The sequence below is a fragment of the Aptenodytes patagonicus genome, chromosome 19 (genome assembly GCF_965638725.1).
Source record: "Aptenodytes patagonicus chromosome 19, bAptPat1.pri.cur, whole genome shotgun sequence".
NCBI classification, from domain to species: domain Eukaryota; kingdom Metazoa; phylum Chordata; class Aves; order Sphenisciformes; family Spheniscidae; genus Aptenodytes; species Aptenodytes patagonicus.
The window spans coordinates 3,307,068-3,320,804 of record NC_134967.1 but is presented as its reverse complement, the minus strand read 5'-3'; the positions used below and the strand labels follow the sequence as shown (position 1 = coordinate 3,320,804).

The following is a 13,737-nucleotide window of genomic DNA, read 5'->3' as shown; positions in this document are numbered from 1 at the left end:
CTCATTGCCCTTCTTTTTTCTCACCTATCTTTAATTAGAAGCCAAGTCTTGTCTCAATCTGTTAGCCTGCTTCTTCATATTGGAAGAGAGAACACTGAAAAAATACCACATGTAAACAGGAATGGAGTGACTACATTTTGTTAAACTGATTGACTCATCTTATGTTCTCTTTAGTACATTTACCTCACTTTTACGCCAATATTTACCATTCCTTCTGACTAATTCCTCAGTCCTGACAAAACTTCTAAGACACATAAGGAACTAGGGAGGCAGAAGAATTAAGTCCATAAGGCCCTCAACATTAGAGAAGCTGATTGTTTCAAGAGTCTGAACTGAAATCCTACTAAACCAACGTGATATGGATTTTGACAAAAACAGAACAGTAGGCTAATGCCTGTAATACATTTGCACTGAAAGCTTGTAAACTAACTTAGGAAAAAATCTCTAGATAAAATGTTCCCTGAATCCTTTCTAACAATGTTTTTAAAAGAATTCATTACATGCAGCTGTAATTTCTTTTCAGAGTTAGTGGTTCACTAGTACACACAGAGGTGAAATAATTCAAGTCCTCTAACGGTCATAAGCTTCTTCAAACTTGACAATTCTAGAAAGAAAGCCAAAAAGAGGAGGAATGTTAGGAAGAGAATGCTGTTGTCAAAGGCAAACGTTTTTGGTTGGAAGGCTAGGATGGATCAGCTTCAGGTGTATGAATCGATGTGAGGGAATAAGATCACATTATAAATTGATGATGGGAAAATAAGATCTCTGGAGAGATTCAGTTGAGCTAAGAGAAGGTACAGAGGGATGCTGGGTTCTTCATCCAAACAGAACCCACAGCATTTTTGATGATGGTCTGAGCAAGGATAAGGTTTGGATTTTTAATAATTTATCTGGGTATTTCTAGAACTTTACTCACTGTTACCAGAAAGCCAATTTGCTCATTCTTGCTGAATCACTGCCATTACCCCTACAAATTGGTATCACTCATCTTTTTAAGGGAAGAGCAGTTCTGGAGGAAGACATTGGAGCAAGTGATACATGGGGTAAACAACACAGGGCTTCCAAAGACCAGCTGATCCTTTAACTCATTTATGGGGACTGCTGCCTTTTTAAAAGTTATTTTATCTTTCCTGATATGCACAATGGCACAGGGCAGTGAGGATCAGCTGATTCTTTGGAGGAAGAAAGATCCGTTATAACAGCAGCATGCATAAATCCAGATGTTTCCTAGAAGCTGACCTGTAAAATAATTAACAGAGATGCTTTTTCAGAACTCTCATCCCTGCCCTCCGATTAAACTTTGTCCAACACGATTTGATAAAAAAAAATTCCACTAAACCAACCAACCAACCGACCTCAAAGTCCAAGAACCCCTCTTCACAGGACTCCTACCTCCTCTCCAATCTCTCATTAGATGGTTGGCTGCTGGTCTGAAAGTCTTGATATCATGGGAAGAAAACCACGTATATTGGGAACTCCTAAGTGATTTGGCAGAAGGTAATTGATATTTTGACATTCAGCTTTTATGAGGGGAAATCTGGATATTCCATGATCTACTCAGATGAAAATATCAGTGGGGTGTTTAAATCCACCACAAAGAGAATTAAAAATTAATAAAGAAGAAATGTCTTTGAACTTTCACTTGTCATATTTAAAAGTATGTTTATATGGAGACATTCAGAACTTAAAACCTATTAATTTTAGGATGGATTAGTAAAACTCATTAAACCCCAACTTAGATATTCCTTCTCAGAATATAAGAGTAGCCTTAATTTTTGCTTTAATTTATGTTGTTTTTTTTAAAAAAAAAACATTCCAGTTAGCGTACCCCCTCAGGTCTGGATGGAGTAAGAAGTTGGGAGGGGCTCAGTTAAGCATCCTGCAGCTCACAGTGATGGAAGAGCAATTATCCCCCAGCTTAGTCAAATAATTTGAGTCAGTATTGGAAAGATGCATACTATGATCACAAGTTCCAGGCCTGCTGAGTTAAGCCGAGAGTTCCATGTTATAACTTACATGGATTTCATGGTTTTCTTACCCTTAACAACTTTTTATTTATTTATTTATTTATTTATTTATTTAGATTTTAAACCACATAATTCAATCAGTTGTACTTGCTGACTTCCACTGAAGTTAACGATGAGACCTATTGTCTTAAGAATCCAGTCTGGTCACTCTTATCTCTTATGACTCCTATTGTTTACTCTCATTCCACACAGGTAAATACTTGTTTACCCTATTGACTAATTCACATTAAAGTTTCTCGCTCTTTCCTGTAATGCATATTTTGCATAAATGGGATTTTTCTAAGCAGGTATATTTCATCTGCTTCTTTTAAGGGTATAAGGAAAGCTAGAAAGGACTCACCTTTTTTAGTCAAGATCCCACTTTCTGAGGGAATACCACTACAGGCTTGTTAGCCAAATGCAGAATCTTATGGCTCATAAAAAGGAGTATTTCTCTTCTATGACCACGATTACAAGCTTTTATAAGGGTTTTAAAATGGAATATCTGAGAGATTAGTGGGGATAAAGAAATATTTCAGAGTGTTCAGGGATAAGCATAGGTTGTACTGATTATGTCAAGCTGAGCTGATGTTTGTTCGCTTTTCACTTTTACCCAAACAAGTTTTGTCCAGTCACATGGTGGACAGAAATGCATGGAGTTGCACCTGGCTACTCATTCCTTCACTATCATCACCTCTATTGGTACAAGCATTTGGCTAGTCATATGGTCTAATCACAGCCTAAATTACAACAAAGGATAACGTAGAGTTGTCTTGGCAAAAAATAGCAAACTATGAATTGTAAAAACATCAAAATCCTTTCTTTAGAATGAATCAGGATAGAGGGTTAGGGCCAAAGTTCTCCAAGTCAAGGGGAAGTTTCCCTCTGATATCACTGGACCATTGGTGAGCCCAGAGACCCTTGCTGCACCCTCAGATAAGGAGCTTCCAAATAACTGATAGCTCTATATGAATCTCTAAAAGCAAAATTTCTTTAGATGTACTTCAGAATGTCTGTTCTAACTGTTTTGGCCAGCTGTCTGCCTCAGCAATACAGCAGGGGAAAAAAAATCAGCACTAAGCAAAAAGCCTTAGAATCGTAACTCAGACCTATTCCAAGAGCAGAACCATTAGAGTTCCTCAACACAGAGACTGGAGTTCAGCATTGCACAGTCTTCCATGGGTTCTTAAGTAGAGGTAGTATCTTTCATTACACTAACTAGTACACTTGCAAAAAATCACACATAGCTTTTCAGGCCCATAAAGCAGAATACAATTAAACCAGATAAAAAATAAAGTTCATTTGCAATTTTGGAATATACAAAATAATGACATTTCCTGGATGTGAGTCTTCTATGTATTAACTTTGACGATGCTAAATAAAGTTGTAATAGCCGGATGTTTGTATGCTTCTAGCATCTGGCAGCCTTATCTGTAGGAGGAGGGCGGAGGAATTTTGGTATGCAAATTACTTCTCTGTGGAGTCAGTCTGGAGGATATAAATATTGACAGAAACATATCAAACAGTACTCTAATAAATTATTCCCACCAAAGAAAAATGGAATCCTTTTATGCTCTGGCTTTAATAACAGGAATTCTGGTTGCTTTTGTATTACTGGTTTTAATTGCAACTTATCATAATTCCTTCAAGGCAGAGATTCCTCCTGATGTTGACCAGCCATCAAAGCTCCGCTTATATCACTGCGTATATACTCTGATGGAAATTCTGGTGAGTTTATCATGCTCTCTGATATTGTGATTTTCAGGAAAGGAAAAACTTGAATAGAACTATGAAGATATGCATCTAAATATTGCAACTATGTGTAATGGGAACCACACAGTAACACAGATTTAAAGATAAAGGCCAAAGTTTGATTTGGTATTCTATTACTGTATATAAAAGCAGCCAGTATGAGGTGAGTTCTTTTAAATACTGAGATATGCATTCTTATGCCGCAATTGTAATTTGGTTGCCTTCTATAATGAAATGATTGGTCCTGTGGATGACAGGAGGGTTGTGGATATCATTTAACTGAATAATAATAACCAAACATTCTGTGTCTCAATGCACTTTGATATATTTAAGGTAATTTCCCAAATTTTGAACTATCTGCAGTAATTTTCTTACCCGTGATTCTGTTCTTATTTCCGCAGGGACCGAATTACTGTGTCTTAGTTAAATATCATAGAATCATGTAGGTTGGAAAGCACCTCCAGAGGTCATCTAATCTAACCTCCTGGCCAAAGCAGGTTCAGCTAGACCTGTTATCACTTACTATTTAAGTATTTGTAAGCCAGACTCACTGTGCTGTGTACTTTGCCATCAGAGAAAGAAACAGTTTTTGTGCAAAAAGCTTTCAAAGAAGGCAAGAGGAGTACATAAGAGCAGCCTAAGCCCTGTCAAGTCTGGCACATAACACGTCAAAAGAAAGCCTGCAGGAAAATCAGAGAGTGGTTTCATTAATGTTTGTACGGAGCTCATCTCAAGTAAAGGTATTCTCTAATCCCCTACTTATACATAATGAACGTAGTAACTAAGGCCCACATCCTGAAAGGTGATTTGGGGCAATATAATCTATTAAAGACTTATGTGGGTTGCTTGAACTTACGTAGCAGCATTCACCAAATCCAGTTATTGTCCCTCATTCTCCAATGTCCTAGGCCCCATGTACCTTTCTGCATTGTCTGGCATGAAAGAAGAGTCTGCTGTCCTTACGTATCTCACACTGCTTTTCATGTTAAGCTATACATAAACTTAATATAATAATATGACCATAATAGAATAATATGACTGTATGTTATTAAGTTCTCTATGTTTCTATACTTGGTTGGATGAAAAGATTCTTTCAGATGATTCTTTTTACCTGCTTTTACAGCTTCTAAGTGGCTGTTATGCAATAGTACGTATTCTATCGTCATTGATAATACATTCCAGAAATTTCAGCTTCCTTTTTCTGGATAGTTTTAAAGATGCATTTCACCATTTCCTATGCCTTGAATCTATTCTATACGTAATTTTATTTCAAAAACCTTTAGACATCTGCTGGTACTTTTGGTGAATTTCTAGGTTTATGTTTATACTCACAGGAGTAGCCCTCGTAGTGAGGACTTCACAGGTTTCTTATAAACTGTATGATGCTTTGTGCATTGCACATGTGCAATGAACATATCCTGCTCATTCTGATGAATGCTGCTCTTGTGCCAGTGATGTGTCTGTTTGTACTGTATGTTGCAGTAAAGATCTCTTTTTTCTGCAATACAGGACAGTCTTTTCCTCTTTTCTTCCACCTTACTTTCGATATGTCTTAGAAAAGCTGCATCAACAGTTAAATTTGGATCTTCTACAGCATAGGTGTCATACATACGATGCTCCTGCTGCATCTATTCACATACTCTGTCATAAAGAAATCAATGACAATCCCAAATGGAAGAGATGAGAGAAAGCCTCTTAGCTCACATCCTAGCTTTTGTTTTAATCTATTCATACAGATCTGCATTTAGACTAACTGTGCATATGGCACTGTGATATAAAGCTTTGATGATAATTATTTCGGCTGGCAAAGCATAACACTTCGAAGTGACTGACAGAAAGACTGTCTAATGTAGTCTTAAAGTCCATGAAGCTCAAATCGAGTGTTTTTTGCTAGTTGGTATGTGATTTCATAATTATTTTAAAAGTAAAAATCTGGTCCCCATATGATCTTCCACATAAAAAGCCAGTTTGTGCCAGAATTTAGGTGTTCCAGCAAATAGTTTTTCAAAGACCCTATTTCACAAGAAAAGGTAGACTGACATGCTCATCTGGGTCCTCTTTTTCTTACACATACACACATTTTAGAACCTAGCTTATATAATATGTTTCACCTACTAACACTGATCACATCTGTCTAGGAATAGTCATACCTTTTATTTTTTGAGTGTATTATTACTGGTTCTGAAGTATTTTGTAATTATTGATCAAGAAGTTTTTCAACAGAATACATACCAAATTCCCCATTCTCCTTCACGATAGTGTTTTTCCTGAATTTGAAGATGCCTCTGTGATGTCAGGAGCTCCTAAGATAAGGAAAGGAAAGAGGATATTTAGATAGAATGCTCTGATACCAAGTTTATTAGATATATTACTATCTGTCATCTGAAAGCTCTGTAAGAACTCAGGGACGTTAGAAAGTACAGATGAGATTAAATAAACAGGGTATGGCAATTCTGCCAACTTCAACCATTCCAAAATCATAACTCTGACAAAAAGACTGACTTAAAAGTCATGAGAGTTTTTGAAAATTGCTGTTTGGGGAAGGTTATATTGACCCTGTGGTTTCTGCCACGATTGTTTTGGCTCTTATATTCATCTTCCCCTTTGCCATGATACCTAAAAATGTGCATTTTCAAATGTAAGGCAAGAACTATATCTATCCATTTGTCTCTAGGAACTGGGACTTAAAATACCCCAAGCACTGCCAGCAGTTGTGGCACAGAGTGTTATGAAAAAACTCCAGATCATCTCTGGGTTCCCATCTTAGTTTCTAAACGATTTTCTCTCTCTTCCATGGCTCATGGTGGTTTCTTTTATTACTCCTCACCCAGCTTGTTTATGGCAGCCTGGTCTAGATTATTAGGAAGAAAGAATCTGTGTTGTTTGAGAAAGGCCTTGGTGAGGAACTGGGTGTTGCAACACACGAACTACGTGAGATTTGGCTTCATATGTACATGATAGCTGGGATCATGCACCTAAGAAAGTTCTGCTTTTTTGTCTTACCCTGGCATTCTTTCACAGCAAAATTACTATTTAAGGCCAATATCTGAATTGTCTCTGAGACACAGAGCAGATCTAAATTAAAGGCCAGATACACAAGGTAGGAAAGAACAATTTACAAAAGCATAGCTGGCCATTAGTTTATAAGGCATTGATACAGCAGTGTATATGGAGACTTCTGTTGCTCAGAAGAGTGCAATACGTTTGTAAATTGCTTGTGATGATTATCATCATTCCAGAAGAATGAATTATAATAGTCCATAAGGGCAATTAAGTCACCATTTAATGGGAAGGGAAATGTTGTCCCTAGCAGGAAATGCATCCATTACAACACGTGTTCAAAATAAAGGAGGATTCCAGTGTGATCTTCAGGCTATCTTAATTATCAGCAGTTGACTGGCCTTGGATAAGAAAATGTTTTGACACATTTAACAAACCTCCCCTGTCTTCAGAATATTAGTTTTCCCTGATTAGATGTAAGAAACTGACTGCAGAGCCATTTCATGAATACCTGTGAGATCTTGATAAAGGCAACAGTTTCACTGATGGAGAAGGAGATAAGATTCAGAACCATTTCATCAGTTCTTCATTTAGGCCAGCAGCCCTTTCTTATTGATTATAGGCAGTAATGGTTTTCTTAAAGCTTGTTCTTACTGACCCTGTGGCATGGAGATGACCCAAGACCAGTAAGTTACTGAATCTTACACACAAACTGGCATGAGTCTTTTTCTCCCAGTATACTAAATGCTGTCATGCTAGGGACATCTTCATCTCACCTAACCTTAAATACTTTAACTGAGGCATCTGAAGTACACAGCCTCCCTTTATAATCAATGGAGATGAACAGCCATCTCCAGAGCATGATTTAACACACCTGAAATTGGAACCGTCCTCAAGAAATGCCTTTCTCTTACTGATTAGAAAAGGAGCCTCAGGCCTCATGACTCCTAACTTCCATACCTAAGCAAATGCCTCATGTTACTTGTGGTAAATCCAGATCACAGAAATTAGAAGGTATTCATATAATACATTTCATGGAACAAGTATTACAACATTCTTCCAGAAATAATGGTACCTCAAATCATGAAGACGTACGTTTCACAAACTGGAATCACTGAAATCGCAAAGCCTCTAGCGTTATTTGTGGTAAAGTAGCAAATAACCAATACAATTATCTTAAATATAGTATAGAGGAAGGTAGCTTGTGGCCTTTATAGAGTGGGAAGACTTGAATTCCCTATACTAATTTCTCATTTTTCCTGTTATATCTATCTAGGCAAAGAACTTAGAAAGTTTGGGTATCTTTGAGGAGCACATACTTATGAGGTTGATCGTTGATGGACTGCCAGCATGCAGGGATTCAAAGCTCTTCATAAAGGATCTGCATTTTGATGAGGTGCCAGTGAGGATTTACCTCCCAAGAGTACCATCTGCAAGCAAACGGAGAGGAGTCGTCTTCTTCCATGGAGGATGCGGGATGTTCGGAAGCATCAGTAAGGAACTGAAAGAGAAAATATGATTATTTAGGATTGTTAACTATATATTTTTAAAAACTCTCCTGAACCTAAGAAGTGACTGAAGTTTAGTTTGAGAGACTGAGAGATAGAAAGTACTTAATGTTTATTTTTACATTTTAAACTCTCTAATCTGCCCTTATTTAGTATCTAAATTATTTTTTATAGGATATAACACTCTCTATGGCATATATATTCCTTACAGTAAGTGGTGCTGCTAAAGAAATAAATTCTTTTTTGTCTGAAAACCTGACAGAAGTCATTAACATCTGCATTCCTCCCTTTGAACTCTAACTGCAGCATGTTTGTTGGAACTTCTATAAACAGTGTTCATGGCAATTCAAGTGGCCTACAGCAGCCATTTTAAAATGTGTGTCCATGATGTATGTACTTTAGTTATGTTGTCTTTTTTTCCCAGTTTAATTTATTAGAAAAAGCAGATAATTGCAAACGTAATTCAAAAAGTTCTAAAAGATACTGTTTCTATAGGCAGTAGATATGCACACATATAAATGGTGTTAGAATTCTGTAATTGAAAGAACTCATCATTGAGCAAATATCTGTAAACCAAATCTTCTAAATGCAGCAAATTCAGAATTAAGGTTGAATGGAATAATTATATAATTAGGCAATTTACTATAACACAATTTGGATGCCTTACATTTCTGCCTGAATTAGCCACACAGAAATATACTGATTTCACAGAGGGTATACCATCTGCACCCTTCATTCTTCAGAAAATAGTCAAATCTCTGCTTCAAATACAAAATGCATTTAGACCTAGCTATAGTACTACAATTAGCATTTCCACAGCAAAATGATATGACATACCTAAGTCAGTCTCAGACTCACAGTTACTTAAAACAATGTAATAAGCTTTTACAAAGATCTCAAGCTATTCTATCCCTTACAACCACTCTAAGCAATTGTGCACAATAATCATAGAATGGTTTGGGTTGGAAGGGATCTTAAAGATCATCTAGTCCATCCCCCCTGCCATAGACAGGGACATCTTTCACTGGATCAGGTTGCTCAAAGCCTCGTCCAACCTGACTTTGAACACTTCCAATGATGGGGCATCCTGTTCTGGGCAACCTGTTCTATTGTCTCACCCCCTCATCATAAAAAATGTCTTCCTTCTAGCCAATCTAATTCTACCCTCTCTCAGTTTAAAACCATTGCCCCTTGTCTAGTAGTAATAATCATAATAGTAATTCCTTATTTTCCTTACAGATCAACAATCTCCCTAAATGTATGAACTTTACAGTGTGTCCTGATGATCAAAAGTCTAGATTATTTTTATCCTAGAGAAAATTTGGGTAGCTCACTAAACAGGCAAGGGGCCCACACTCCATCATGGCAGTATGTCATAAAAAAATAAGGGACGATATTGCTTCAAGTATTCTAACAACATTTGTTCTTCAGGAAGTCATGAAAGAATATGCCGGTACATAGCCAGAAAATCTGATTCAGTGGTTGTGTCTGTTGGGTAAGTGAGCTCCACCCAATGTTACTCCCAGAATTAGACAGTTCCACTGCTTTCCCCTCTACTTCCCCCACCCCCCTGAACAACGCCTATTCTGTACTTACATTTCTTTGAATGTAAGAAAAGAAACTGAGCTCTAGTGTTGTCTACCCCTATGTTGTTGATATGTGTAAGCAAGCATGTGCCATGAAATGACAATGAGAAATACCTGATACAGGTTTATAGTTACAAAAGTAATATGTATGCCAGCTATTTTCAGAAGAACAAAGAGATCTGTTCTTTTTACATTGTTATCACCACAAAAATCATTGCCTTTGTTCGATAATAAGGGATTATAAGCTGTTTTCCCAATTTCAGGTTTTAGTATTTAGGGGGCTTTGGGGATGATTTTAAAGAGTAAACAATAAGTCTAAAATTTATTTTTTTTTTTTTAAACTGCATGGACCACTGCTTCCTTTTAAAGATGTTTTGCTTATGGAAAATAGCTGATGGTATGAAGAAGCTTTAGTTTCCAACAAATTCTTCCATGAAAAAATTATTTGCTAAAGAATTTTATTAAGTTGGGAGGAATTGGTTTTGAGAATGAATTGCATATTCCATATCTCATCCGAGTAAGTCACTATGCGTTTAAAAGTGATTCTGAAATAAGATATTGATATCCTTTTATTCCCTGATTATTAGGATGTTTACGTTATGACTTCATCGAATTAATTTCACAGAATAGTGAAAAAACAGAAAAGCAGAAGCAGTGTGCCTCAGCAAACAGTGAAGGGTTAAGAAAGAATGCCTGCACTGTTAACCTTTGTAGTATTTATCCTTTCCTTATTAAACTTATCTTCTCCAGAAAGCCCTAAGACCACGAATACAGGGAATGAAGAACCATGGCTGTTAAAAATGTAGTCTCAAAGTAGTCTTATATGTCATTGGAATCAAATTACAACACTTTAATTTGACTGGGTATCTGACTGTTATGCCTGCCTTGCTTTTCATCACATGAAAGTAAGTTGTTAGTTAAAAATAAACAAAGGTATTGTTAGTTTAACATCACTCCTCTATAACGCACTTGTTCCAATTAATAAAATAAATGAAAGAACTGTCTACAGGAAGCTATTCTGTCACCACAGTACATTTACTGTATGGTGTTTTATAATATAATATATTATTATTCTTTTTATATTAAAATGTAATAATAATGTACAATACTGTACTAATATATAATAATACAATAATCAGTGTCCCCAGTATAAAAAGCTCAGGAGCCAGAACTTGGTTGGACCTTGTGGGTAAGCAGGATTGACTCATAGCTATACATACATGCAAGGTCAGTCCAAATGAGAGAATTGCAGACTTCCCTGCTGGCATGAACTTTGATTCCCAGGCAGGTACACTCAGATCAGGAATTGAGTAAATGTGTGGCTTTGTATAATGTGGGTGACCGGACCGCACTACTCAAGCCCTCATGCTCTTAAATTATGCTAGAATAAACCTCAATGATTAATGGTCTCTATGTTTTGACAGAAATGGGAGGGGAAGCTTCTGGTTTGCTTCAGTATGCAAAACTTTCAACTAAATAAATAATACTGGTTTTGGTGAGTTTTTGCAAATATATAATCCACGGATGCATTTAAGATGACACATTCAAGCAATTTACAAATATATGTATTTGTAGTAATTGCTGTCTTTTGTACATTTCAGGTACCATTTATCTCCTGAGCGTAAGTATCCAGCCCAAACTTTGGACTGTCTCACTGCTACTGTACACTTTTTGAAGACTGCAGAAAACTACGGGGTGGATCCTGATCGGATTATTGTTTGTGGGGATAGTGTGGGGGGCACTTTTACTGCTAGTGTTTGCCAAGAACTGGTAAATAGAAAAGATATCCCAAAGATACGTGCCCAGGTACTGATCTATCCATTTCTCCAAGCATTGAACTTTAATCTGCCATCTCACCAGAAAAATGCTTTCATTGCCTTCTTGTCCCGGGAACGTACAGTCCATTTTATTCTGAGGTACTTGAAAAAGGATTGCTCTATGAAGGAAGCTATTTTGGCAGGTTCTCATGTTCCCGAGAGTATGAATTTGAAATATAAGAAATGGATATATCCCGATCTTATCCCAGAGATATTTAAACTGGGCTATAAACCACCATTACCCACCTCACTTTTACCTCAAGTCCATGAAGAAACAAAAGAACTGTTTGACACAAGATTTTCCCCGCTGTTAGCAGAAGATGCTGTTGTTTGCCACCTACCTGATACTTGTATAATTACCTGTGAGCATGATGTGCTCAGAGATGATGGATTGTTGTACAAGAAACGGTTAGAGGACAACAATGTAAAAGTGACCTGGCACCACATGGAAGAAGGCTTCCACTGCGCACTGGGATTTTTTGGTTATGGTATTTTCTCTTTTCCATCATCAAATAAAATGGTGAACCACACTGTAAACTTCATAAAAGGCTATTAAAATGTTTTCTTGAATACAGTGACCTGGTATGCAGACAGACTGTATTTCAATTAACTATTTACTAGCTATTTGTACATTAGAATCTATGCAACAAATAGGAAGTTAAGATTAGCATGGTCTGCTGAATTCTGATTTTCAATTGCTATTACTTGGGAACATGATGTATTTTTCATCTTCTTTTTTCTTTTTTAAACCCATTAATTGGTATGCTTGTTTTGCTGTTCTCTTCTTAGGTTGTAAGAATTTTTGTTCTCTTCTTAGGTCAAAGAATAAAAACTCACCATAGCAAAAAACATTTTAAAACATGCAATATATGAGTAATCAGCAATGTGCATATGCATATCCACATAATACACACAAAATCAGCATGACAGCACAGATAAAATGCCCCCCCAACGCCTCAGGAGATTGAAGATACTTCTGAGATGAGTAGTAATCATCATCAGACTATGTGTATATAGGCAACCAGTAGCTTTGGACTTGGTTGTAAAATCTGAAGGAGGGAATTGGGTGTACTTACAAATCTGATTTTAAAGGGAAATGGCTGACACAGCAGGGCGGTACAGAAATGCGAGCTATATGAGATGGCTACCTGTAAGGATCCGAGACTGGCAACACAGATGCAGTGAGGGAGAACTGCACAAACATAACTGAATATCCTCTAAACTATATTCTATAAAGTTCCTTTCTGAGAAGCATTTGATTGTATTCAGGGAAGACAGAGACATAGTGTTTTTTGCCTTTTTGTAATCAGATAAATAATCAGCTTGTTTACTTGGAATTTGGGGAGAAAGTATGTAAACAGCATGGAAGCTGGAAAAATAATTTCTGTGAATATCCAAAACACAAAGGAAAAAAAAAAATCTCAGCTCAATTGTTACATTGCTTATTAGGACAGATCCACCTCTGCTAAACACAGATGCCAAGCTAATTGCCATTGCATGTCAAAATAGCTAGCTACGCAATGCCTAGGAATTGTGAAATATTTCATCATTGTTATGCAACCACCTTGCACTTGTAATACCTATGCACACACAAGTGTGGAAAGAGGTTAGTACGTATCTTCATTCTCTGTCAGCCAAACCGTGAGTAGAAAGAAAATGGTGGGTTAAATTCTTTCGTTGTCACCACATTAATTAAACATAGTGACAAGTTAGCAGTTACAAATCTCTGGAGCCACAAGTTGTTACTTGTGAATTCTTGTTCTCCAGTCCCTCTCAGCAAAATGAAATTATGTTTCTTCAGGCTCTGTTGACACAACAGATATTGTGTTTCATTTTTCCTATTGCAACTATTGGCAATTTACTTTTCAAGCAAAAAAATTCTTCCAGAAGTAAATAACATTATGAAGTTCCAAATGTTCCACTGTTTGAGGATTACAGGATTTGCCTTGGTTACGCAACCTGATGTGAAATTGGGGATTCATTTTGGTTTCTGATCTCAAGATGAAGGTTGGCTTACCAGCTTACATGTTGGTAGCTGAGGCCAGGCCAGCAGAGTCGGTATCTGCTG

General features: G+C 36.9%; 2 protein-coding genes across 3 annotated transcripts in view; one reads left to right on the top strand and one right to left on the bottom strand.

Annotated features, from left to right (window-relative positions):
- LRRC38 (leucine rich repeat containing 38) overlaps positions 1–13,737 on the bottom strand; it is a 109,342-nt gene that overhangs the window by 5,651 nt on the left and 89,954 nt on the right. Inside the window, exons 5-6 of the mRNA XM_076356013.1 lie at positions 8,078–8,259; positions 5,991–6,061 (exon numbers count right to left, since the gene is read on the bottom strand). The gene's annotated coding sequence lies outside the window, so the exon portion shown is untranslated. The remainder of the gene's footprint in view (positions 1–5,990; positions 6,062–8,077; positions 8,260–13,737) is intronic.
- Positions 1,426–12,506, top strand: LOC143168967 (arylacetamide deacetylase-like 4). 2 transcript variants are annotated; one of them, XM_076356011.1, is made up of 6 exons: positions 1,426–1,497; positions 2,084–2,219; positions 3,657–3,734; positions 8,035–8,251; positions 9,698–9,761; positions 11,454–12,506. In XM_076356011.1, the coding sequence occupies exons 2-6, from the start codon at positions 2,187–2,189 to the stop codon at positions 12,223–12,225; spliced, it is 1,164 nt and encodes a 387-aa protein (XP_076212126.1). In that variant the 5' UTR covers positions 1,426–1,497; positions 2,084–2,186; the 3' UTR covers positions 12,226–12,506. The 2 variants fall into 2 exon arrangements, with proteins under 2 accessions (XP_076212126.1, XP_076212125.1); XM_076356010.1 differs by lacking the exons at positions 1,426–1,497; positions 2,084–2,219 and having other exon boundaries at positions 3,564–3,734.

Excerpts from the sequence above, each read along its gene's own strand:
- LOC143168967 (XM_076356010.1), top strand. The coding sequence starts at position 3,564 with ATGGAATCCTTTTATGCTCTGGCTTTAATAACAGGAATTCTGGTTGCT. Across the intron at positions 3,735-8,034 it reads ATACTCTGATGGAAATTCTG|GCAAAGAACTTAGAAAGTTT; the intron begins GTGAGTTTATCA and ends ATATCTATCTAG. Across the intron at positions 8,252-9,697 it reads CGGGATGTTCGGAAGCATCA|GAAGTCATGAAAGAATATGC; the intron begins GTAAGGAACTGA and ends TTTGTTCTTCAG.